The sequence below is a fragment of the Trachymyrmex septentrionalis genome, unplaced genomic scaffold, assembly GCF_001594115.1.
Source record: "Trachymyrmex septentrionalis isolate Tsep2-gDNA-1 unplaced genomic scaffold, Tsep1.0 scaffold59, whole genome shotgun sequence".
In the NCBI taxonomy this organism is placed as follows: domain Eukaryota; kingdom Metazoa; phylum Arthropoda; class Insecta; order Hymenoptera; family Formicidae; genus Trachymyrmex; species Trachymyrmex septentrionalis.
The window spans coordinates 577448-604936 of NW_017305767.1; the positions used below are offsets into that span (position 1 = coordinate 577448).

The 27489-nt window shown below is 29.9% G+C and overlaps 3 protein-coding genes across 4 annotated transcripts in view; 1 reads left to right on the forward strand and 2 right to left on the reverse strand.

The window, feature by feature from the left end:
* The window catches only part of LOC108752192, a 14263-nt gene extending 8912 nt beyond the window's left edge, over positions 1–5351 (reverse strand). The window contains exons 1-8 of the mRNA XM_018492865.1: positions 4877–5351; positions 4561–4796; positions 4227–4498; positions 3913–4154; positions 3670–3828; positions 3475–3592; positions 638–743; positions 338–563 (exon numbers count right to left, since the gene is read on the reverse strand). Of these exons, the coding sequence (XP_018348367.1) occupies positions 338–563; positions 638–743; positions 3475–3592; positions 3670–3828; positions 3913–4154; positions 4227–4498; positions 4561–4796; positions 4877–4912 (1395 nt within the window). The 5' untranslated portion in view covers positions 4913–5351. The remainder of the gene's footprint in view (positions 1–337; positions 564–637; positions 744–3474; positions 3593–3669; positions 3829–3912; positions 4155–4226; positions 4499–4560; positions 4797–4876) is intronic.
* Positions 5183–12755, forward strand: LOC108752187 (zinc finger protein 468-like). Of its 2 annotated transcripts, XR_001939539.1 has the most exons (8): positions 5183–5198; positions 7605–7754; positions 9505–9720; positions 9852–10035; positions 10134–10371; positions 10469–10606; positions 10775–11100; positions 11489–12755. XR_001939539.1 is itself a non-coding variant. In XM_018492859.1 (7 exons), the coding sequence occupies exons 3-7, from the start codon at positions 9633–9635 to the stop codon at positions 10910–10912; spliced, it is 786 nt and encodes a 261-aa protein (XP_018348361.1). In that variant the 5' UTR covers positions 5183–5198; positions 7605–7754; positions 9505–9632; the 3' UTR covers positions 10913–12755. The 2 variants fall into 2 exon arrangements, 1 of the variants encoding a protein (XP_018348361.1); XM_018492859.1 differs by having other exon boundaries at positions 10775–12755.
* Positions 12756–13530: 775 nt separating this feature from the next.
* Positions 13531–27489, reverse strand: part of LOC108752179 — a 14161-nt gene continuing 202 nt past the window's right edge. The window contains exons 2-8 of the mRNA XM_018492851.1: positions 23033–23296; positions 22285–22557; positions 20823–21092; positions 19966–20226; positions 19394–19642; positions 17861–18083; positions 13531–14082 (exon numbers count right to left, since the gene is read on the reverse strand). Of these exons, the coding sequence (XP_018348353.1) occupies positions 13826–14082; positions 17861–18083; positions 19394–19642; positions 19966–20226; positions 20823–21092; positions 22285–22557; positions 23033–23290 (1791 nt within the window). The 5' untranslated portion in view covers positions 23291–23296 and the 3' untranslated portion in view covers positions 13531–13825. The remainder of the gene's footprint in view (positions 14083–17860; positions 18084–19393; positions 19643–19965; positions 20227–20822; positions 21093–22284; positions 22558–23032; positions 23297–27489) is intronic.

The following is a 27489-nucleotide window of genomic DNA, read 5'->3' on the forward strand; positions in this document are numbered from 1 at the left end:
TTTCAATGTAATAATTTAAATAATAATTTAATATTCTCTTTTCATATTTGAATTAAAAAAAAATTTTACTTGTGCGCCAATGGCCTTTCCCTTGACAAATTTTTGGATTCGCCAATACAAATTAATCTTAAAAAGTTATTATTTTTTTATAACGCATTAGATCTAAGAGTTATTGATTCTTAAGTTAAGAAAATTAAATTTAGATTGATATATATCTTTCCTAAAAGTCTGTAGAGCAATATTTTATGAAATCTTTAATTACAAATTATTTCAATCTTTATAAATTAAATCTTAATTGAATAGTTTTTAATTAATCTTTATTAATAATCGGACATACCTTGTTCCCTCTTAAATCTTTGTACTGATGCCATTTTTCGTGCCGCCAATATTCCAGAAAAAATGCCTCGGCATATTCTTGACCTTGACCATTACCGAATCTTCCCTGGGTTTCGGTCCATGTGATAAGATGGTCTCTCGTTAAATCGATTTCCAGATATTCGCGTATGGCACTACTAATTTGAGCTTTTGGACACCAAGCACCACCATTCTTTTCCTGCCGTATTCTACAAATATTCGTACATCATTGCAATGGCTGTACATAGTTATTATACATATTTTCGCGTGTTAATTTCTATACCTCGCATTTTGAGGACCGACGGATTTCATTTCATAACTGGAGGACGCGGTGATTGCTTCATCCGGGATTTTTCCTTCTTCCATACCGAGTGGAAGAATACATTTTTCTAAAATTACAATTATCATTACATTTTAAATATTTCAGAGTTGAAGTACAAATATGTAATTTACATATATTCTTTACATGTTTATAAATATCGAATATTTGACAAGAAACTAAATGTTAACTTAGCTTTTAATTACTTCTGTAAACATAAATAAAATAAACATAAAATAAATACAATTACATATGAACAAATAAAACTATAAAAATGCATTTTACATTTATATTTATAGTTAGGATTGCTTCTTTGTTGTTATTATTAATAACATAATTATTGAAATTATCTCATTTATTATCTCATTTATATATGCCGTTAGTCAATCTTTGATAATTAAATAATGAGTACAAATCATAATTTTTTCAAAAATCTAAAGATTGAAGAGAGAGAGAGAGAGAGAGAGAGAGAGAGAGAGAGAGAGTAAATTTTGTGTCAAAGGACACACATAAGTCCCATGAGTTCAGCCTATAAAAATATCTACATATTGCAAAATAAATGTTATCCACTCGTAGCAAAAAAGGTTGATAATGAAGCAATGAAGCGCTAAGCCAACTTACCTAGAGTGTTCCCAATTACGAATCCCTTCGCGCACCAGCTGAACAGTATTAGAACTTTTATCAAAAGGCGTACGGTCTCCATGATATGTTGCGATAACGCGGCGCGTACCGATACTCCGAGCACATTTATAAATCATAATACAGCTCGAGGAACTCTCTCATCCCCGTTTTTTTCGCAGGGAGAAGAACACCGCGCGGTGCGCTGTTTATATCCAGAAGAACAAATGCAATTTTACAAAACGGCGACAGCCACGAGATATAATGCAGCTTTTAGTTCTCGCACAGGGTGGGGATGTTGATACTCGGCGTAGTTTAGCTCGGCTGTTGTCTCTGCGCAACAAGTATGGAACGATCAATATGCGTTATTTCGTGGGTGGGCAAAATTCTCGCGCGTATTTCATAATTTATTTCTTTTCTTTTTTTCCACCCCTTCTTTATCTTTTGCCGAACACGGATGGTTTTCCATTCCAAGAAAGATCGTTAGAGATTCCCACGTTGAGTAGAAAAGAGATTCCCACTTTGATCTTTAACATTCTACAGATTGTCCTTACCGTTCGGCAGAAGCCGCTGACGCTCCGAGGTCTGTCTCATAATTTTAAATGGAACACGTGCGTCGCGTTAATAATAAGCTCCTTTCGCTTATCGAGTTTGGCGCTTTAACTACTCCACTCGGCTCGCATTTTCGTGTCTCTATCGCACAATGTAAAACAACTGTGTACAGTGTTCACGATGCATCCCGCACACCTCCGCAACATTTTTGCGAGCGAGGGGTGACTGATAGTCGCGGCATTTCTCTCCACGGACACTGTGATATCGCGGGAGGAAAGGATTTTTCAGGGTGATACGTGATAACGCCGAGGGGTGTGACGTTCCGACAGCCAATGGCGATAGCGGTAGTGTTTCACTGCGCAAAATCATAAAATTCCCGATAATCGAGATATTTTCCACAATACGAGCATCGACAAAAGCTTTCCATGAACTCCAAATGCGTCAACCTTTTTTAAAACAATGCACTATTAATTTAATATATTCAATTCGATATATTAATATATACGATTTCATATCGTAGGGTAATTGTCTTTATTATTGTGTCTTTGTATTTATAAATAAACCATAAAGAAAATCTCTCAGTATAAGAAAAAGTATTTTTCTTTTTAAGTTAAATCATTAATGTATATATGAGATACCAAAGATAATATTTCATTTTTTAACTATTAAAGTAAACATTTTTTTTTAATTATAAGAAATTTATGTGAGTCCAATAATATCGTATTTTAAACTTGTCCCGGTTACTCTGTATTGAAATTGAAAGCGTGTTATGCTATATTATGAGTATACATTGAAATTGTAAATACAATTAAAATTTAATGGATTTATGAAATATTAACAACTTAAACAATTAATATTAATGCTATTTAATATGTCATTCAAACATTATTAAGATTGGTCTAAGATGCGAAAAAGCATCAAATTGCTAATCTATGGATGCTTTTCAGCAAGAGACATAGATGACACAGTGAATCATTACATTATTGTTGTTTGCTAATGTTAAACGAAGATGACATGATCACTGTCACACTCTGTCACTTGCTGAAAAGCAAATATAATTCGTGATATTACTGCTAGTTTAGTGCAGTTTGCGTTTCAAGACCAAAAAATAATTTCGATGCGTAGTTTAAATGATTACATATATAGTATATAAATTAAATTGACATTATAAAAGTATTTAGAGCCAGATCGTTAAGACATTTCTATTGGTTAATTCAATAATGAATAAATTAGCTTAAAGGCACACTAATAGGAACAGGTACCCTACATATACATGGATATTAAATATATATTTTAATTATAGTATTTTATCATTAATAAAACATACATAAACCATAAATTTATCGTACATGTATATATACATATATATATATATATATATTTATTTATTTATTTATTTACACAAAATATATTAATTCTAATGATTAAAGAGCAGGAAATTTATTATTATGTAATGTAAAGAGGCACTCTAGAGAATAAATACTCGAATAGTGTACTCGAATATTTTTTTTTATTAATAAACTTTATATCTCTGCAAATTTTTTTTATTCAATAGTCTATGTATTTATACTATATTTCCTCATTTCCGTGCAATAATGCCGTTTTCTGTACAATTGGTAATATCTGTTTACGTGTTACCTTCACATTTCTTTGTTTGTACAAACAGAGATTACATTTCTCTTCTCGAATTTCTTTAATTAATTCGAGATTTAAAGATGGCTGAGTAGATTCAACCAACGCTTGAATTATCTGTAAATAAGGTAAAAATACGTGTGTATATTCTGAGACAATTTGATACAACAATTATGTTAAATAATCATACTCACGTCGTTCGCCAATTGATTACGTAATATTGAAAAGATTGCAATATCTCTAGATACATGTTTCTTGGTCACATCCTGCCCAATAAGAACAACGACATTGCAATTTCTTTCATTAACAAATTGTTCAATAACCTCTTTTGCATTTTCTTGAACAAGAAAATCCTAAAGTTTGTTAAAAATTATACTTTAAATTAATTAAAAAAATTAATTCTCACTATCACAATAAAATAATTCCAAATATCGCACCTCTACTAAAAGGGAAAATCCAACGAGAGGTATCCCATTCGTTACTTTCAGATCCTTAATCATAAGTTCTTCAAGAGTCAATTCACTGATGTCTGTTTTTGCATGCATAATCTTTTTAAATATATCAATTCTGTCAGATGTAAGTCCACCAAGTTGCTCAAGAGTATTTAGTACATCAACATCAGTAGCAGTTGCTCGACCAGCTTCATCCGACATATTATAAGTGTCAATCAATATTGGACCTGCAAAAAATATTGGATACTATATAATAAAAGTTTTGCGTTTATTAATTAATCTATTATCAAAATATTTACCTCGCAAGAGACTCGAGAGTTGTGTATCCAGCAGATCAGGATTCTTTTGTAGGACATTGCGTGCAACAAGAGTGGCACAACTTCCAACAATTTCTATGTTTAACAGCACATTGGGCCATGACCAGGTTGGATCTTGTGGCCGATGATCAATGATCATTACAATTGAAGGCTTCAACTTAAAATCCTCGTTAGCAAGTGTATGATGATCAACTAAAATTAGCTCCAGTTTCTTGTTGACATCATTCTGTATATTTTGCAAATCAATCTGATCTCTGTCAAGAGTATAATCAAATAGCACAACGCTTAGATTGCTTTCCAGAAGCTTAGGACTCACCTGAACGTTAGCAAGTTCAGTGGAATGTTATGAGATTTCAGGCTATAAACTACTTCCGTCTTAATGCGAAATTCTTTTTCTGGAATATTCATGACTGGTATTACGGCGACATCGGTAAGTTTCTTGATATCACTATACTCCAACAATCCTTGGACCAGAGCACTTACAGCAGAATCCAAGTCGCATGTTGGATTCCCCAGAACGACACGAATTGTTTGATAGACTGACAACTGGGACTACGATAAAATATAAATAAATAAGATAGATTGAATGTAAAATAATAAATATTCTGAAACTGTGTGTAAAAAGTTATTACCAACGCGGTTTTTGAGGCGTTAAGAAACACTTCCATAATTCTTTGTTTGCATCCAATTTCCTTTTATTTCTTTTTTTCTTTTAGATGGTAATTTATTCCTCAATTTCGTTTTGATAATTCTACAGTTTAGCATGCGCAGCTCAAAAATCAATAAAATTGGACCAATTCAACGCGTTTTTGCACAAAACGAAAGAACCTAGCAGAACTAAGCGTCGCTCTGCCCCGCGAATGGAGTATACTTGTATTAAGCGTTAAAATTGACGAGGTTAGGAAATCTGATATACCGATTTGATGCAGCGCTATATACACGTACTTTGATTAAGTAAGTATTTATTTAGAATCGCTACCTTTTACCTACTAATTCAACGAAATTAGGCTCATTCAACGCGTTTTCATTCAAAATGAAAGCCTGCTTTACTCTTGCTATGTATATACGAAAAATTGTGAACTTGGTGTCATACATAGATTTACAGCTTTCGGTAATTCTCCGGAAGAGCTTACTCTCACTTCCGATTTCGATGAAATTAGGCTCATTCGACGCGGTTTTGCGTAAAATGAAAGTATCTGGCAGAAAAAAGTCGGGGACTGCCCTGCGAAGTGAGATATTGAGCGTTAAAGTTGACAACTATTGAGGCTAGGTCATCTCCGATTTCGATGAAATTGGGCTCATTCGCGTTTTTGCATAAAATGAAAGAATCTGACAGAAAAAAGTTCAGGACTGCCCTGCGAATCGAGACTTTGAGTAAAATGACTCATTAAATTTGACTAAAATGTTAACACGTAATACGATTATTGATCTGTCATGTAGACAGTGAAGTGTATAGATTAGTGCTTATTGATTTGGGGCGGCTACACCGCCCCAAAAAAAGAAGTCACATCCTACCCGACTTGGGGCCTAACTCGCCTAACTCGCCTACTTAGAACTTTTAGAAGGTTGGAACCTAGGCTGTGATTAAAGGCCGGTATTCATAGTCGAGTCTTATTTCAAGATCGTCTTAAGTATAATGTCTTAAGACGCTAATGCAGCCTTCTGATTGGTTCGTGACTTAAGACCGCACTTAAGACGGTCTTGAATACAGGGTGTCCCATTCATCACAGGTCGATTTGAATTTCGCGCTATTTTTAAAACGTCAAACCGATTAACCTCAAACTTCACATATATCATCTAGACAGATAGGAAATTAATCATGGAAAAATACACGGTGAAAGAACGCGTGCAAATTATTCAGGCGTATTACGAAAAATCACGATCTTAGATTCGGCATCGTTTTAAAAATAGCGCGAAATTCAAATCGACCGGTGATGAATGGGACACCCTGTATAAGATCTGACTATGAATACCGGCCAATGTCTCGCTATAAGTACTTTGAAACGTTTGATGGACCAATTAGAAGAAAGAATTTTACAAACTGACCAATTAAAAAACACTTCAAAACATTTGTAGCATCGCGTTGACTGTGCCCCTAGACAGTATCCGCTTGGAATATTTCTAACCCATGAAGACAGTGGGGTGTGAGAACAGTAGACCTGTTCTTTTTAGCTGTACTTTTACAGTTCGTCTTTCTTCTTCTTCTTCTTTCCTCCTGAAGAAAAAAGAAAGAAAGAAAGATGAACTGGTGCAAAAGTTCAACTAAAAAGAACAAGTGTAGTCTTTAACTGTCTATACTGCAATTTCTAGGCGGTTAGGACATATTATTTTTTTTTTCGTTCGGAGTAGCCATCCTAAACTAATAAACTACTGTCTATACACCTCACTGTCTCAAATTCACTATTTTAAAATAAGTTCTCTGCTCTAAAATAGAAATTCACTACTTTAAAAACAAATTTACTGTTTTTAAAACACAAAAATAATATAAGAAGATAATTTGTGTTTTTAAAATAGTAAATTTGATTTTTTAAAGCAATGAATTTGTTGATAAAGTAGTGAATTTGTTTTTAAAATAAATTTGTTTGTAAAGCAGAGAATTTCTTTTAAAATCATGAATTTGTATTTTAGAGCAGAGAACTTTTATAATTGTACTGTGTTGCATATGGGTTTAAATTAATATACATGCATATATATATAGTATATACACATATTTATTTTATATTTATTAAATATATAAAAATAATATAAAATATATAAGAATATAAAATAATAATAAGAAAATCAATCTATAAAGAAACATTCCATTTATATTTTTAGTATTGAAAGTATAATGCAACAATATGTAACGAATGCGAAAGTATCAACACAAATGATTAGATTTTAGTGCAAATTTAAAGGAGATGTTTGTTAGTGACATTGCATATTGGATTTCGGAAGATATACTTCACTAATTACGTCGAAGAAGTTATCTATGCATTTATTCAAAACATGATCGCGTTTAAAAAAGTATTCAGACAAATATCCAACAAAATGACGGAATATAATTCCGAATTTTGGAATATTTGTCCTAACTTCTCTCCAAATACGTTTGATGTTTTGGGTATGAGCACTTGTGAATTTTAAGAATAACAGTTATATACACATATTTATACATTTCAGATTAATTGGATCAATATTCCTTATAAAATATATTTTACCTGTGTCAGGATCAACGAAATTATAAGAATGATTAGTTAGATATTGGAAATCCTCATTGTCAAGACAATTATAGGATTTCCAACAATCTGATATTATTGTCGACCCTGATAAAATCCTCTTATATGCATTTTAATAGAATTTCTTGTGTTCAATCCTGAACAGGCAATAAACATATGTTCTTCAACTACTTCTTCGACTTCGTCCACAGTTGTATTTCCTGCATCCAAATTTTGCTTCGTCCACTTCAACTATGTGCTCTGGATCTCCAAACTTTTTACTATGCTCTTCGGCTTAGACCTATAATATTAATAGGTATAAATACAATATACATACATATTAATATATATATTTTTACATATATAAAAGATTCATATACTTCTCTGCACAAATTGAGCCCGTCAATAACTGTGCACTTATTCAAGCCAGTGTCCAATGTCAGAAAGTGAATGCGTGGTGATGGCAACATAATGAAATAAGCTGTGAACCTACAAATTACGCTTATATCTATATTATTTTTGCTAAACCACGTTCCCACTTTAGCGCTTCTTTCAAATCTGCACTGTTTATTAATGCGTTTTTTGTGAATATTTTTCGCAAAATGTCTTTTGTTACAGGCATCAACGAAATATTATTAAAAACCATCGGTGCTTATGGAAATTCGCATGCCTGTTAAAATTTAAGTGATTAAGAATAAGGAATTAGTAATACGGTACTAATTTCATAATTTATTAGTAGACATGTATATATGTTTAAAATTTAATAATACTCGATTTTTATTTAAAACTGTGATTTTAATGATATCATCCGAATTTAATTATCAATAGAGATGATAGCTACAGAGGAAAAATTGTAATTTTTTGGCATTATATAAAATATTATATCATTAAAAGTATGCATACTTATTTATACAGCATTTATATAATAAAAAAATCACGAATTTAATAATGCATCATCGAAATATTTATGTTAATCATAAATTTTTATTAATTGTCGATAACATTATCGTTCTTCAATTATCCCCTCCTCCCCCCCCCCGGAGTTCTATTGATAGTCACAAAAATTTGCCCAGGGCCGACGGTCTTTAATAGTATTTCGTTGGTGACCGAAGTACAATAAAACCGGACTGCTCGAGTAAGGTTAATTGCAAATGGGGCCCAAACATCTTTTTTTATGATTTAGTCTGCCTTTAATATATTATTCTATTTCTTCCTTTTTACTTTTCATAACAGCTATCACTGTATTATAATTTTATTACTGGAATTAAATCTATTTTCACACCCCGTCGAACGTAAAATAGATTTTCACTATTGTCTATTCTCCACTGAATTCTCTAATTTCTATTTATCAGATTTTCAAATAATAAGCAATTATACGGTTTATTTTTAATATTTCTTTTTTCATTGGTAGTTTATAAAAAATATTGCTTTCAATCTTGATAACTATTTCTTATTTATATCATGTTTCTATATTCATATCTAATTTGAATTACGTTTAACTATTTTCACTATTTTTCAACCATGTTTTTAAATGAATATTTTATTTATGTAAATCAGAAAGAAATAAAGAAACGTATAAAATAAATATTCCAAATTATATATATATAGTATCACTAACGATAAAATATGTAAATTTTAGCAGTAAAAGATAATAAAATATAATGGCAGATTTCGATAAAATTTTTATTATGAAAGTATATTATTATTATGAAAGCGTATTGTAGGATATCCATCAAAAACAATACACATGCATCTTTGTTAACTCTGTATCTAAGTTATGAATGTCACATCGTTGTTTTAGACATTGTTAACAGTAAGTAGTTATCGACCTGAGCCATAGAAATCTGTCTTCACGCCCCACTCGAAATAGATCGCTTTTATTAATTTCTTAACATAGACTTTTTTCGTGTTTTTTTTTCTTCTATGGCTCAATCGTCGATATTCTTCTGTCATTTTGCACAAAGTGTTTATGGGTGAAATAATTACGTTAATGACGAACTTCCGCGATATAATTTCTTTGATAAAAAATTTATAAAGTCAAAAATTATATTTTCTTACGACTTTAGGTGGATAAACTTGAAAGTAAACATTCGAAAAAATTTAAATCGTAAGGACTACAAAAGGAATTCAAAGAACATTATAATAAAATTAATTGAAAATACCTCTGAAAGATTTGCGATTTGAATCTAAAAAAATGAGTTTTAAATCCCAAAAGTCGCAAAATTTGAATCGATATAAAGGCACGCACAATGACACAAAAAAATATATATGCCAATATTGCGGTAAGATTTATGTTTTTCATGATTAATATTTTTAATGTTTTTGATAACTTTGTATATTATTTCAACAGTTATCTGTTTTGGTTATCATTTTTATATTCATTTTATAATAACAATTTTCTTTAATATTAAAGATAAGCAATTTATCTCTTCGAGAACTTGGAAACAACATTATAAAGACGTACATTTTCAAGTTAAACCCTATAAATGCGAAACGTGTGATAAAGCATTTCAGTATGAATCGGAATTGGGTCGTCATGTTTTGCTTCATGCAGAGAAAAAACCTTATCAGTGTCAGTTTTGTGAAGAGGCATTTACGTGAGTATTTAAGTGAATAACAATTAGAAAAATTATTCGATATCTATTCTGAAATTAATTGATAATAAATGATAAATGTTGCTACGGTCATTTTGTAGTCGAAAAGGGAATCTAGAAAGGCATACAGAAGCGAAGCATACCATTGATAAAACTTTCAAATGTATCGTGTGTAAGACATATTTCAAAACTCAGCAGGATTTGCGTGATCATATAGACACGAATCATCCTGAAAGAAAGTACAAATGTAACGAATGTCCATCTACATTTACCCATCAGAGGACCTTTAACGCGCACATAAATATTATACATAAAAGCAATAAATCACATCTTTGTAAGGTATGTGCTACAAAATTATCGTTAATATCTTCTTTTATTTCTCATATGATTGTTTAGATTTTTACATTTCGTTAGACATAAATGTATTGTATTTTAGATTTGCGGCAAAGCCTTTCGTACCAAACATCATAAGGCCAGCCACAGTTTGGTACACAGCAATAAAAAGCTGTTTGAATGTTCGGAGTGTGGCAAGGGTTTCAAACATAGAAACACATTTATTGTACATTTGCGAAAGGTCTTTCACAAGAAAACATTTAATCGATTTAAACAAATTCTCATTTGTCTTCTTATTCCTGTTATATATTTATATATATAACTAATTAATATAGTTATAACCATATTATAACAGATATATCACATGCAATATACCACATTTTATATATACAAAATTATTTATTTTTAGAATCACAACAATGACACCAACAATGACACTTGTAAGACAAGTGAAGAACAAACAGTTCAACGAATTATGGCCATTCTTAACAAAGCAGCTCAACAAGCTGATGAAACTGAAACAAAGCGAATATCAATAAAGCGTTAATTGGAGTGTAAAGGAAGTGTAAGGAAAGAATAACGGAAACGTAAATGAAACCCGTAAGAAGCGAAAATTGGAACATGGAATATAAAGGAAGCGTTGACTAAACGTTAAAGAAACATAAATAAAGTATAGATAAATTTTTCGGCAAGCACGAGCAGAATGTCCGTTGAATGTAAACGGAGCGTGACTAGGTAATCTAAAGAAAGTAAACGAAGCGTCGAGTTCTTAGATGAACATGAATGAAATGTAATCGAGGTCCTTGGTAAACAAATGATATTTTAAAATATATTTCATTTATTCAGTAAATATCTAAAAAAAAGTGCTATGCTTTCTTCTTGGAGCCCTATGGAGCTCACTTAAAAAAATTATTTCATTAGAACACAATTGAAAGATCTTTCAATGCTACATCTTTTATCCTAGTCTGTGTAGTTTTTAAATTTGAGAAGTTAGTTCTCGCTAAGTCCCTCTGATGATGGTGCCACGTACTACTCATCGACGCTTCGTTTTAGAATAAATTTTTTTATTTCTATATCCTATAGAAGGAATTTGAATGCTTCGTGTTTTTGCGGGACATTGCAGGAAGCATAGATGAAGTACCAATGAAGTGTTAGGAAGTGTATCGGTACGCTCCATGCATTCTTTGCGGAGTGTTAAGGAGCATATAAGAAACGTTAATGAAAAAAAATATTTAAAACGTATGAGAAATGTAACAATGTGTTTCGGGCACACTTTACGGAACGTTTGGCGAGAGTTCGGGGGACGTGTATGAATATTCAAAACCACTAAGAGTCGAAGTTGGAAAGTTGATGAAGTGTTTAAGAAGCGAAAATTCTTTGTTCACATTTCTTTGATGCTTTGAGAAGCTATACATTTTCATCAGGGTAACAATGCGTCCAGTAAATTCTCACTACTTAATTATTTTAATAATTTTACGTCCTTGTTGTTTAAGGTACATTCGCACAAATTGAAAACAGAATTTCTTAAAATTGATACTATACGTATTTTATTAGAAGACGTTCTTACTCTTGTGCAATTGCAATGAGATTGAGATTTCAGTACTCAGATGTAAGAAATTGAAAACTGCACTTTTTATATGTGTCGCCTACACAAAGTTCTGAAAATGTCGCGTTTCTTTTTGTAGTGTTCAAACTAGCAGTGACATGTTAATAAGAAACAGGTATGCGAGTAGGAACTTGAAAAGGATATTAAGAAACAAATGTCATATAATTTTTTATAATTTAGTCTGAAAAAGTGTCGTGACAAGAATTCAATTTTTATAAATATTTGTCAATGCGTCATATGAATGGATGAAAATAGCAATTAATTATGTTAGACTGAGTCTCATCAGTGTTCACTTTTTCCATGTACTTACGACTATGAACAGGCGGAATCAAAAGTTTTCTCTCACTAGCGGATGGAAAGTCACAGTATCGAGGGGACGTTTGAGGGGACTTAACTTCTGATGATATTATCGCGAATATACTACCTTATAGGTACGTTCCTTATAGGTACGTTCCTATCACTTATGCAGTAAACATTATTGTGTTTAATGTATGATGATTGTGTGTTTAATATATAAGGATGAAATAATACAGTGTGTAAAAACGAAACTTACCCTAAATATATTAACCAATCGTAATAACGAATCGATTATAGGGCTAATTTATACGGCTGCGTCTTCAGAATACAGTCTAATTTTAATATTGGATGTACGTGCTATTATTTTTGTATGTATGACTGTATTATTCATGTATGTACTTTATATTATAAGTCGAGAGACATGAATCATATTAAACCAACTGATATTATAGAGTATTAATAATTTGTTCTTGTCTCGATTATTGAATCATCGCCATAATTAATTAATTAATTAAATAATTTAGTTTATTGCAAAGCTATATGAAAAATACTACATGTTAAGAGAGTAATAGACATAAAATATTATACAATAGATTATAATTAACATAAATGTAAATATAATAGTAGCTTGCAAATGGTTAGGCGTCAGCAAAATTGCTGTTACATTACCTAGCCTACCAGTAACAAAACCAGAATAAGATAACAATGCAATAAGAGGTAAACCAATATACAACTTTATTTAAATATTTTTGGCATTAAACCTTCTTGCCAGTGAAAATCCATTTAAGGATATTTATATTTAACGTCATTTAGAGTGTTTCTGCCAAAATTCATGAAAATTGGACGTTTGATTTTTTCGGAAGTTCATCCAGATAAAATAATTACAAAACTTTTATTGTTATAATCAGAGCTGAGATTAGATGCTTTAATAATGAAGCAAAAAAATGCGATCCCTCAGAAATAAAAAAAAATATTTTTTTCACTGTGAAAAATTAATAAAAAATAATATTATTCATTGGTACTTAATTTAATAGTAACATTATTTAATAAGAACATAGTCAACTGTATAAAATTATACGTTACAAACATGCAGGTTACGTATATATATATGTTAAGCAATAAAAACATAATTACTAAAATCAAAAGTAAAATCAAAGTGTATATTGTATAGTATCTGTTATATTATATATAACAGATGTTTAGAAAATTATCGTAAAAATTCATGGAAAATGTTTTTCATTTAAAGTAATACTTTGTGTGCTTCGATAATCACAAAATTCTTATCAAAATTTATATCCTTATATGTATTTCGTTTTACTTGTAATACACAACGAGTAGATAATCATCGTTAGTAGTGAATAAATTAAAACATAAATTTATTGCCATTTTTGCATTCTTCCAAATTTTTTATACGAGGCAAATACCTTGATCCCACAACTCAATCCCAGGTCTGGTTATAACTATTATTTCAAACAGGAAAACAAAACCGGGCAAAACAATCATACGTGATAATCATGCGACGACGAAGACTTTGTTTAGAATTATTAGCTAGAATTATTAGATTAGATTAGCTCTTCTAATCTTCCGGAGCCACAAATTAATATTGTGGAATGACATTCCCATCTTCTGAGCCAATTCTTCCATTTTATTTCTTCTAGGATATGGTGTTTCTTTAAGCACCAGTGCTAATTTGTTCCGCTGATCATCCGTGAGTTTCCTTTTGCTGCGCGACGCTGTTTTCATCGGCTTTGTCATCTCGCTTTTGCAATAGGAATGTTCGATCTTGATTCGACCTTTCAAAAGATCGATCTTTTGAACACAAAAGATCAGATTTTTTAATCTCCTTCTTTACACTTTTATTGTAAATCACTTGTTTTATCAGTGAATCGATCTCCGATTTTTCTCGATAGGAGCACATGCGAAAACCTATCCAAATACCTGATTACGCAGTAGAACTTAAGCAGTACGAATTGGTCTATTTACAAGAAACCAGATCTTAACGAAGATCTTAACGTAAGTAATAACAAATGCAATATGTTAATTTCTTTACTGTTTACATCTTACTGCTTAAGTTTTTCTACCATGGCTCCAGTAAGCAAAAAATATCAACACTTTGAAATATTGATTTTATATGAATTTCATCAACATTTTTTCGTCTAATTATTTTATAAATATAATTATAATATTATCTAATAATATATTTCCGAATCATTAAACATATCAACATTATAGAAACCTCTAAATCCACCACAGTCTGCGCCACAGTCTGTTCAAAATAATGTATAATAACAACAGTGATTATTAAGTTTCTCCTCAATGTAACATTTTATGCAGGATTGGTAAAAATCACATTTAAAATCAAGTAGCACATAGCGCCTACAAGCATTTAAAAAAGTATAGCTTTAGCACTTTTCAAACGCTGTTGTGCTACTGATGTTTAAAACATGTAAAATCAATATTTTTAACATATTTTAACCATGTCTTTTAAAATACAGTTTGAGGCATATTTAAAAAAATAAAAAACATGTTTTTAAAAAATATAATGTTTTATTTTCTAAAAAAAAAAATTGAGCATGTACAAAGCTACTAGCCTGCAAGTGATTGAATGCGATTGGTTGAATCTATAAGTAATCCAATTTTGCTCAGCAAGTAGGCTAGCTACTTTATTGACTTGAATGCGCGCATTATTTCTTGCCAACTTTGATTTTACTACATAAATAGATTTTTCCAAATCGATCTTTAAGAAATCGTTCTTTTTAATGCGATCTATGATGAATCCATATTGCTGCAATCCGAGATCGATTCAAAGATTGATTTTCAATAAACGAATCGCACATTCCTATTTTGTAATCGGATTCAGAACTCACCTTTTCCTGCAAAAAAAGCATATTAAAAATAATAAAAAATTATATTAGTGTATATACAATATATTAAATTTATATATATTAAAATCTTATACTATACAATATCTATCGTTAAAAAAAAATTATATAAATGTTAAATTCTCTACCTTCAATTTAATTTATGTGTTACAACATAAGATCTAATCACAATTACAATCTCTTTTAATGATTAGTAATATTGTTGCTTTTCAACGACAAATAAATAAAATAACTTAGGCGTCGAGTGGCTTGCCGCTCGGTGCGATTAACTCGTGATCTGTAGATTTGGGTTCAATCCTATCCGTGCCCACATACGCGATTTTTCACGTTTAAGAAATAAAAAATGATTCCATCTGATGATTACAAGATCTTTAATCACCAGCGCTGTTCGGATCTGGCGTTAAGGGTTGTAGGTCCCATATCAGTGGATATTATGTATGGATCCTCTAGGTTGGAAATTGGATATTAGGCTAACAACCTAATTCCGGAAAATAATCCATTGTTACGAAAACTTCATGAGAGGTAGGCCCATCTTGAGATGTTGCACCATCAAATGAATGAAATAAAATAAGACTCTCTAATATTAACAATAAATAAGGAAAAATATAAAGAAGCCGAGATCTGTAGTAGAAACCATGATCAGTCGAATGAACAAACTTTTTCGGCTCCTTTTGGATCCGAAATCATTTGGTCTTGCAACCATTGTGAGAGACATACATACGACTTTCCAAGTGAAGCTTGAGACAATAATCACATATACAAGTAATGTATCCACTGATGATGGCTCGGAATGATGCCGGAACGTTTATTATTTATTGATTAATAAATTACTGATAATTTTGTTGCGCTCCAATTACTGCGTTTGACTCTCATTATCAGTGTACTTTTCCTTATTTATTAAAATAAAGAATTACAAGAATTTTATTATTATAATCAAAGCTAAAATTAAATATTTCGGCATTGAGACAACAAAGAAACATATACAATCCTCAGTAACAAAAAATATTTCATGTAAATGTAATAAAAAATAATATTAATTAATAATATTTAATAATTAATTTGATATTATATTTAATAGAAATATAATCACATAATAATAAAATACATATATAATAAAATACATTAAAAACATACACATTACGTATCATGCTATGTTATAAAAGAACAAAACGTATAGTTACTAAAATAAAATTAGAGTGTATATACAGGATGTCCCAGAATGACCGCCAAATATTTCGTGTGTAGGTAGATCAAACTAAACTAATTGTAAGTCGAAAAGTCCTCTACTATTTTGCAATTTCCGCAATAGTTAAAAAGATATTAATAACTAAAAATCGCCGAATATTTATTTTTAATAATTTTTTATTCGAGTACTATCAATTACAAAAAAAGCAACGAGAGAAAAAATTGTTTATTTTCTTCTTATAAAACTCTAAAAATTTTTTATTTACTTTTAGTATTACATTTTTTGTTGACTATTTTTACCAACGAGATGAGAAAATGCAATATTATAAAAAATTCTGAAAAAATTCTCAGAATTCTATATATGAGAAGAAAATAAACCATTTTTATCTCTTGCTGTTTTTTTATAAAGTTGATAGTACTTGAGTAAAAAAATAGTGAGTACCAATATTCGGCGAAATTTAATAATTAATAACTTGTTAACTATTAGAAAATTGTAAAATGATACAGGACTCAGTTTAATTCGTTTTACCTGCCCGTAAAATATTTGGCGGTTATTCTGAGACACTCTTATATACATACACACACATATATATATATATATATATATATATACGTATATACCATGTATTATATAGTGTTTAACATTTATATAATAAATAAAATTAATTAAATCGTAAAAATTTGTAGAAAATATATTTTTCAGTTTAAGTAATATTTCTTGGATAGCCACAAAATTATCAATTATTTTATCAACATTTATATCTTTACATATATTTCTTAGTTTTTATTTAATATAAGGCCAACACTTAACGATAAGTAAATATGATCACCATTAGTGATCACCAATTAAGATAGAAATATATATTGTCATCTTTGCATCCTTCCGAATTTTTTTACATGAGGCCTCGTTCGCCATAGTCTAGTCGAATTTAATTATAACTATTATCTTCCAAATAGCAAAACCGGATAAAACGGTCATGCGTGATAATCAACAAAAGTATAATTTTGTTTCGATTATAGATAATTATTCAGATTAAAAGACATCACGTACCACGTCGATAACCTTGACTTTGATATATATCGTCACGGTCGTGACAGTGTGTGATCTTCATAAGATGGTAATCACTGGTCAATAAAAAATTATTGATAAATAAAAAAAGTTTAAAAAAATAACATCTTAATTCTGTTATATACAATATTAAAGACTACTCTACTTATACCTGTTTATGTAATAATTTTCTACGCGAAACAAGATCTATCCCACATTCTCCCCCCATTCTGCTTAAGGGCGAACGACTTCCCATGCAAAGCGACGTTCACCCCACATTCCCCCTGCTTAAGGGCGCGTGTTTATTGTTGTATATAGCAGAAATAAGACGTTATTTTTTTATAATTTTGATCAATACTTTTTGTAAGGACCAGTGACCATCACCTAAGATCTTTTGAAAGTCACTCATGGCCATGATCTTGACAACATAGTCAAAATTGAAGTCATCGACGCGGTGTTCCGTATTTCGAATAATTACCCGATTATATCTTCTAGCATTCTTGAACCATATATTAATACTGTGAAATGGCACTCTTATCTTCAGAGCTAGTTTTTCCATTGTATTTCTTTTAAGATATGGATTTTTCTCAAACACCCGTATTAATTCGTTCCGTTCATCATCCGTGAATGTCCTGCGCGACGCTGTTTTCAGCGGGTTTATCGTTCTGTTTCTGTAATTGAAGTTAGAATCCACTGTTTCCTACAACAAAAATACATAAAAAATAAAAATAAAATTATACTGGTACATATACAGGGTGTCTCGTAAGTTTTGACAAAGCGTTCGTGAACAGATAGAACGGACTAAACTGAATCGAAAAGTCCTTTACCATTTCGCAATTTTCGCAATAGTTATAATAAGATATTAATTACTAAAAATCGCCGTATGGTTTTCAATAATTTTGTACTCAAATACTATCAACTTTACAGACAAACAGCAAAAAGCAAAAATTGTTTATTTTCTTCTCATACAGTTTTGGGAATTTTTTCAGAATTTTTTAGTACCGCATTTTTTCATGTTTGTAAAACTAGTTCTCAATAAGAAAATGCAGTACTAAAAGTTTAATAAAAAATTCTTAAAAAATTCTTATCTCTATAAGAAGAAAATAAAAAACAATTTTTGTCTTTTGCTGTTTTTCTGTAAAGTGATAGTACTTGAATAAAACATTATTAAAGACCAATATTCGGTGATATTTAGTAATTAATATCTCGTTAACTATTGCAAAAATTACAAAATAATACAGGACTTTTCAACTCAGTTTAGTCCATTCTACCTGCTCACGAACGGTTTGTTAAAACTTACTGGACACCCTGTATATACGAGTTTCATAATATATCATAATCACTTTCATTGGAAAAGAAATTGTATATATATTAAACACTACTTTATCGTTAACTCTATCGTTTAACTTAATTTATATATTGTGGCATAAGATTTAATCACAATTATAGTCTTTTAATGATTAAAAATATCATTGATTTTCTAAATGTTACCAAGGAAATAAAATAATTATAAAAATTTTATTGTTATAACCAGAGTCGGGATTAGTCGGTTCACCAAGGCAAAAGAAAAACATGCACCTTCTCAGTAACAAAAAATATTTCTTTTACGATGTATAAAATATAATAAAATAAAAATAAAGTCACGGTAAAATCAGAGTATATATGTACATATACTGTATCATACCATTTATACAATAGATAATATTAATTATCGTATAAATTCATAAAAAATGTATTTTTTATTTAAAGTAATAATACTTCTCTTGTTTTGATAGCTACAAAACTGACAATTTAATTAACATTTGTATGTATTTTATTCTTGTTTAATACATAACAAGCGTTTAATGACAGTATAGTTACGCTACTAGCGATCAAATTAAAACAGAAAAACATACTGTCATTTTTGCGTACTTCGAAATTTTTTACATGAGGCAAATGTCTCGTTCGTCACAAACTATTCACGGGTCTGGTTATAACAATTAGTTTTCAAAATAGTAAAACAAGTCATACTTTATGACCATCACGTGTTAATGAAGGCGTAATTTTGTCCCGTTTAAATTGTCTAATACGTGCAAACCAAGATGTGATCTTGTAGAATGGCATTCCCCATCTCTGGGCTAATTCTTCCATTTTATTTTTACTAGGATATGGAGTTTCCTCAAATACTCGTACTAACTCGCTCCGTTGAACATCCGTGAATGTCTTTTTGCTGCCCCATATTATTTTCGTTTCGCTTCTACGATCGGAACTCACATTTTCCTACATTGAAAATAAAAGAAATTATAGTATGCAGGGTGCTCCAGAACAACCAAAGTGTCTCTGAAGAGACATATTCCTGACCGAATTCTAATAACGTTTTCGACTCGAGCGAATTTGCTCCCATTTGGGTTGGATAATGTTCTACTAATGATTGATGTTACATATTCCACCAATAGGAGAACATACAATATCATTAATCCAACATAGGTTGATTTTTTACATGAGGCAAGTGTCTTGTTCGCCACGATTAATTCTGGGTCTAGTTATAACTATTAGCTTTCAAATCACATCAGCATAATATAACTGGGCAAAAGAAATCATACGTGATGATCATGTGACGATGAAGGCATAAATTTGTGCGGATTATATGTCCTAGTATTCTGGAACCATTTTGTAATACTGTGAAAAGACGTTCTCATTTTCAGGGCTAGTTCTTCCATTTTATCTCTTATAGGATATGGAGTTTCCTCAAATACCCGTATTAACTCTTTCCGTTGATTAACCGTGAATCTCTTTCTACACGATGCTGTTTTCAGTGGCTTTTTCTTTCCACTTTTGCAAACGGATTCAGGACACGCTGTTTCCTACAATACATTAAAAATAAAAAAAGAAATTATACTAGTACATATATATATATATATATATTAGAATCTCGTAATATAATCCTTCATTATAAAAAAAATTGCATAAGCATAAAACGCTACTCTCATCTAACTTAATTTATGTTGTGGCATAAGATCTAATCACAAAATTACAATTTCTTTTAATAATTAGACATATCATTGAACGCGACAAAAGAATTAGAAAAATTTTGTTGATACGAGCGGACAGGATTAGACCTTTCGGCGCCTAGGCAAAAGAAAAACGTTCACCTTCTCAGTAATAAAAAAATATTTCTTTTACAAGACATAAATTATCATAAAATTATAATAAACAATATTATTAATTATAATAATACTTAATATTTATGTAATAGATAATAGATATTTATGTAATAGATAATAATAATTATCGTAAAAATTCATAGAAAGCCTATTCTTCTCATTTAAAGTGATAAAATTCTAGAATTGGAAAGAGATGAGAAACAAGTTGAACCTCGATTAAGAGTTAACCGTGAGTTGTGAAACTGGGCCTTAGAGAGCTTTCAAACAGCAAAACAAAATCACATAAACGATCATACTTGACAATCACACGTTGACGAAAACATAAGTTGTTTGTTCCGTTGAGTTCTTCTATTATTCCGGAACCATGTACTAATATTGGTGGATGACACTCCCATCTTTTGTGCTAGCTCTACCATTTTTCTTTTACCAGGATATCGAGTTTCCTCTAATATCCGTATTAACTCGTTCCGTTGCTCAACCGTGAATTTTTTGCGGCGCGGCACTATTTTCAGCGACTGCGGCTCTTTGTTTTTGTTTTTGCAATCGGATTCAGAAATCACTATTTTCTACAAAACCACATTAAAAATTAAAAAATTATAATTATATATATATATATATTTATTTATATATATTAAAATCTCGTCATAAACAATATAATATCTATCATTGAAAAAGAAATTGTATAAATATTGAATGCTGTTCCAACTTAATTTATACTGTGACGCAAAATCTAATCACAATCTCTTTTAATAATTGAAAATATCATTAGTTTTCTGAAGCAAGAAAATAAAATAATTACAAGAATTTTATTATTATGACCAAGGGCGCGATTCCGTAACTATCTTTACACATCTACCGACAGTCGTCGGTGTTATTGCGCAGATATTTTATATAATGAAAAAGCTGCGCAACAAAACTGATAACTGGTAGGTATGTAAAAATTTAATAAGTTACGGAATGGCGTCCCAGGACCGAATATATATTTTGATGTATCTCTTCAGTAACAAAAAATATTTCATGTATAAATGTAAAATATAACAAAAAATATTAATTAGTGGTATTTAATATTAATTTAGTATTAATAATATTTAATAAAAATATTAGAATGGACCTTAACGAAATGGGGTACGAAGATCACAAATGGAGGAATCTGGCTCAGGGACGGGAACAGTGGCGGGATTTGGTATTTGCGGCAATGAGCTTTCGAGTTCCTAACGCCTAATAATAATAATAATATTTAATAGGAACATAATCACATGTATAAATATACGTTACAAGCAAGCAAGTAACTTATATATGTATGTTACTAATGAACAAAAGCATAATTACTGAAGTCACAGTAAAATCAGAATTTCTATACATATTATATTGTGTATAACATTTATATATATATAAATGTTATAACAGATAATATTAATTGTCAAAAAAATTCATAAAAAATATATTTTTCATTTAAAATAATCTTCGTGTTTTAATAGTCAAAATTATTTTATCAAGATTTATATCTCTACATATTTCGTTTATATCTGTATATATTTTGTTTTCATGTAATGGATACAAGCAACGAGCGTTCAATGGCAGGAAAGTATAATCACTGCGTTGGTAATGAATGAATTAAATTAAAAATTTATGTTGTTCTTTTTGCATTCTTTCAAATTTTTTACATGTGACAAGTTCATTTGTCACAGTGCTTTTCGGTTTGATTATAACTATTAGAGCTTTCAAACAGCAAAACAAAATCGCGTAAAATGATCATACTTGACAATTACGCGTCGACGAAGACTTAGTTTGGCTCGGTTTAGTTCTAGATTTAGTTCTTCTAGTATTTCGGAACCACATACTAATTTTTTGGAGTGACACTCCCAACCTTTCAGCTAGTTCCATCATTTTTCTTCTATCAGGATATCGAGTTTCCCGTAATACTCGCATTAACTCGTTCCGTTGATCAACCGTGAATTTTCTACAGCCCACTGCAATTTTCAACGGTTTTTCCTTTTTGCTTTTGTAATCGGATTTAAAACTCTTTGTTTCCTATAACGAAAACACATTAACAATAGAAAAGATATTATACTAGTATATATAGTTACAAACGAATAAAACATAGTTACTAAAATCACAGCAAAATCAGAGTATATATGCATATTATATATTTAGTATGTAGTTTATAAATAATATTAATTATCGTATTAATTGTATTTTTCATTTAATATTGTACTTTTCATGATTCATAATAATCACAAAATTGTCAATTATTATATCAACATTTATATTCTTACATATATTTCGTTTTTATTTACACAACGAGCGCTCAACAAAAGAGGCAGGTACGTATAGTCATCGCGCATTGGTAGCGAATGAATTAAAACATAAATTTATGTGGCCATTTTTGCACTTTTTTCAGATTTTTTTATGAGACAAGTGTTTCGTTCGTTGCAACCTAATTCTGGGTTTAATTATAACTATTGGCTTTCAAACAGCAAAACATAACTGGGCAAAATAATCATACGTGATGATCACACGACAATGAAAGCATAGATTTGTTTGGATTATATGTTCCAGTACTCTGGAACCATTTTCTAAGACTGTCGAATGACAGTCCCATTCTTTGAGCTAGTTCTTCCAGTTTATTTCTTCTAGGATATGGAGTTTCTTCAAACACCTTTGCTAACTCGTTCCGCTGATCATCCATGAATATCCTTCTGCTGTTCCACACTTCATTCAGCGGCATTTCCGTTTCACTTGTGCGATCGAATTCAGAACTCATTTTTTTCTAAAATGAGAGCATATTAAAAATAATAAAAGAAATTATTCTAGTATATACAATAAGAATCTTATTTTAGACTCTCTCTCTCTCTCTCTCTCTCTCTCTCTCTCTCTCTCTCTCTCTCTCTCTGTGTGTGTGTGTGTGTGTGTGTGTGTGTGTGTGTGTGTGTGTGTGTGTGTGTGTGTGTGTGTGTGTGTACCATATTTATAGTCATTCTGCGCGCCGAATTGGTTTTCCAGACTTATAAACGCAATTAAATTACTATAATAATATCACAAATTAAATTAAATTGACAAGCAATTTTTAATAATTTGATACTCAATCAGGCATCACATTAGAAAAATGTTAATGTGCTGAAAAACTGTAAATAAATTTATTTTGAATGCGAAAAATATTACCTCAGCCGGCAATTACCTCAATCCGGATCTATTCCAAACGAGCGTCCTAAGCCTTTAGATTACCGACGCCGGTATTTTAATATATGTTTATATATTTAATTTCATAATATACAATATATCTTTCATTAGAAAAGAAATTTTGATGTGCCGTCCTTAATTTATGTTATAACATAAGATCTAATCACAATTACAAATTACAATCTGTTTTAACGATTAGAAGTGTCTTGACGTGAGTATACTGAAATCCAGCGAGAATATAAAATATTACAAAATTTTTATTGTTAAACTATTAACTGCCAGGTAGCAAAACAAAATCGCGTAAAGCAAAAGTACATGACTACACCTTGGTAAAGTGATTTGTTTCTTTAGATTAAATTTTCTTTTTATAAATCACATGTAAATCACACCTATTTACAAACCTATTCTTTGATTAAGTTCTTCTCTTTTTTTTTCTTATCAGATTGCGAAGTTCTCTCAAACACCCGTATTAACGCGTTCCGTATTGACCATTTATGAATTTCGACTTGCTTTTGTATCCTTTATCAACAAATTTTCCGAGAAAATTACATTTTGGCATTCGGATCCAAAACTCGTTTTTTTTTCCTATAAAAGAGCATATTAAAATGATAAAAGGGCGATTAGTAAGATCCAAAAGTCTCGAAACGGCTAATTATCTCAAAAAGTACTGGTTTATTGAAAAAATGTTTCAGCCAAAATTGTGTGGGATTTAAAAAATCTATTTACTAATCCTATCAGTTTGAGCTTGAGTGACATCGCCAGGTCAAGGTCACATTGATTTTTTTAAATAGGACACCCTATTGACCCTATTTTTTATTCCAGAATCTAATAGCTGACGTCAAGGGCTTTTTCAAACGCTACAATAAAGTTCATTTTTATTAAATACTTTTCGAGTTATAAGACTTGAAAGTTGAAGTACCGCCGGCATTATAGCCAAAGTGTCCGATTGATTAAAATTTCTTGAAAATTGTTCCCCTTATTGTCATTTTTTCATTGTAAAAATGAATTTTTAGAGCAAAATAAACTGATGCTTGTTAATGTAACTAAATTTAATTATAAAAAGTAAATAATCTTATTTTTCTTTTGTTTTTATTGTTATATTTTATTTCTATAAAAAAAAATTTAATTTTATGTTTTTTAAATTCAAACATTGACTGTTTTACATATTTTGGTCATTAAAATATTCATTTCTTGTAAAAGAAGTATTAATTTGTGTATCTTTTATTTCGCTATTTATCTTATCTTCAACTCAATATTTTTTAATGATAATTTTGTGCAATTTATATTTTAAGGTACTATTTAGTACCTTAAAAAGATTTGTATTTTAACTCTTTTTTAGGTTTGAGTTACGTTTTTTAATAATAAATGGTGTTAGGAAATAAAACGGGAAAATTTATGACTAAAAACTTTTTTTCTGGAAAAAAAATTAAAAAGTATTGTCCGGAATTGTTAAAGTTTATTTTTACATTTCTCTATATTATTAGAGTATATCTAATGTAAATTTAACTAAAATATAATGTTCTAGAAAACATATAATTATAAAAATAAAAACTGTTTGGGGTATTTCAGCATCCCACACACTTATCTACTTGCGTTTCAAAACTTCACCTACCTACTTGCAGGTTAATGAAGCCATCTGGAGGCGGCTAGATGTTGGTGTCTAGGAGCGGCAAAATGTTTAATCCGTCACTGCGTCCAGGCAAGACTGTTACCCAACCAACCGTTCGTATTTTTAAATACAACTCTGAGGTTTGTTATTGATAAATACAATGAATAGAGAGAGAAGACTCTTCTTTGACCTGCGTACGAACTTGAACCATTCTGTCGCAGGCGCGCCTACCTGTCGTCTTCAACGCGTTCGAACTTAATCGTATATAATTTCATATAACTCCTCTGTTCTGTCAGATTAATTTATACCTCTACAATGTTTTCATCACTTCTAAGTGTATATGTCCCCTTAAGATATATGCTATATGTACGGGTAATCATGGGTCTGCAATATTTATTTTATAAGCAAATATTCCTGCAATCTATTGTATATGTAGATAGATTTTTATAAACAAATATTCTAAATTAACACTTAAATATATTTTTTAATTGTATATTATATAAAAAATATGTAAATGTGAAACGCAATTATATTAAAATATGAATATATCTTATATATATATATATATATATATATGTGTGTGTATATACAGGAGTTTTGAATATATATGTGTATATATTAAAAAAGTCCTGAACTTCTTAAATATTTTGAAAAGTATTTATCAGAAAAATGTTTCATACAAAAATTTAAGTTTTTATTTAAGGACTTTGTGAACACCCTGTATATACAGGGTGTTTGGAAAGTATTTATAAATCTTTCGCATAAGGGCAGAATAGACTAAACTGAGAAGAAAAATCCTTTACCATTTTACGATTTTAGCAATAGTTAATAAGATATTTATTGCTAAAAATTGTCGAAAATTGGTCTTCAATAATTTTTTACTGAAATACTATCAACTTTACAGAAAAACTACAAGACACAAAAATTATTTTCTTTTCATAGAAATCTAAGAATTTTTTCAGAATTTTTTATTCCAACTTTTAGGACCGCATTTTCTTATTTTTACCAAAAAAAAAAATACAGTATTAAAAAATTCTAAAAAAATTCTCAGAACTTTATAAGAAGAAAATAAACAATTTTTGTCTCTACAGTTTATATATATCTTATGTCCCCCTCGAAGTCACAAAACTTATATCTGAAACATTTTTCTCTAAAATGCACTGTTCAAGAAAAATTTGAGATCATTAAAAATGGAACACTCTGTATGCTTCTTAACATTACAAAGAAAATTTATTAAGTAAAATTATAAAAAAATTACTTTATTATTTTGCAGGAACACATATCCAACATGTTGAATGCATTGGAGAAGGATAAGGGAAAATATTCCAAATTATGATAAAAAAATATGATTATCTTTTTAGATATTTGGTCAAGTACTTGCTCAAATGTGTTCATATGGAAAACAAAAGTGAAAATCTTCTTTGATGTTATTGAAAGAAAATGTATCTACCTCTATCCAATGTTTAGAGTTAAAAAGGACACTGATTAAAAGAGTCATCTATACATTTGAACATTAATATCTGTACAGTATTTACTCAGTAAGTTTTCTTTGCAATATGTTAAGAATATATATATTTTATGACATACTTCGAATATATACATACATATATATATTATACTTATACATAATATAAAATTAAAAAATATAAATTTGCATTAACTTGAAATATTTGTTTATAGAAACCAATACATAACTTTGCAGAAATACTTATTACAAAGAGATTAAACCTTATGCAAAATAAAATATATATCATGTATCAAAGACAAAGTCATAGATAATAAACTTTTATTTTTTTCTTTAATCACAATGCAGTTTAATATCTAATTCTTCAGTTTTAATTAATTAGAAGTTATATAATAATATAACAAGCAGAGGAGGAGTTTTACTCCTCAATATGATGGATTTTTAACTTCACACGCATATTATCTTAAATATTTGATAATTTAGTAATTAATTTAATATAACTGAATGACACTTTTTTTATTATATTTATTCGATTCACAAAACAACGCATTGATTAATATATTTTTCATCAATGAATAATTACAGATAAATATTTTTCGCGTTTGTGTACACATGTGTGTGCATATACTGAGATACATATGCACTCGTTCAATTCCTCCGCGACCATGTGATCAAACGTATAATACAAATGGTGTGTAAAAGAAGCTCA

Coding starts and splice junctions, on each gene's coding strand:
- LOC108752187 (XM_018492859.1), top strand. CDS start 9,633: ATGAGTTTTAAATCCCAAAAGTCGCAAAATTTGAATCGATATAAAGGC. Junction 10,036..10,133: donor TTTTGTGAAGAGGCATTTAC/GTGAGTATTTAA, acceptor GTCATTTTGTAG/TCGAAAAGGGAATCTAGAAA. Junction 10,607..10,774: donor TTATTGTACATTTGCGAAAG/GTCTTTCACAAG, acceptor ATTTATTTTTAG/AATCACAACAATGACACCAA.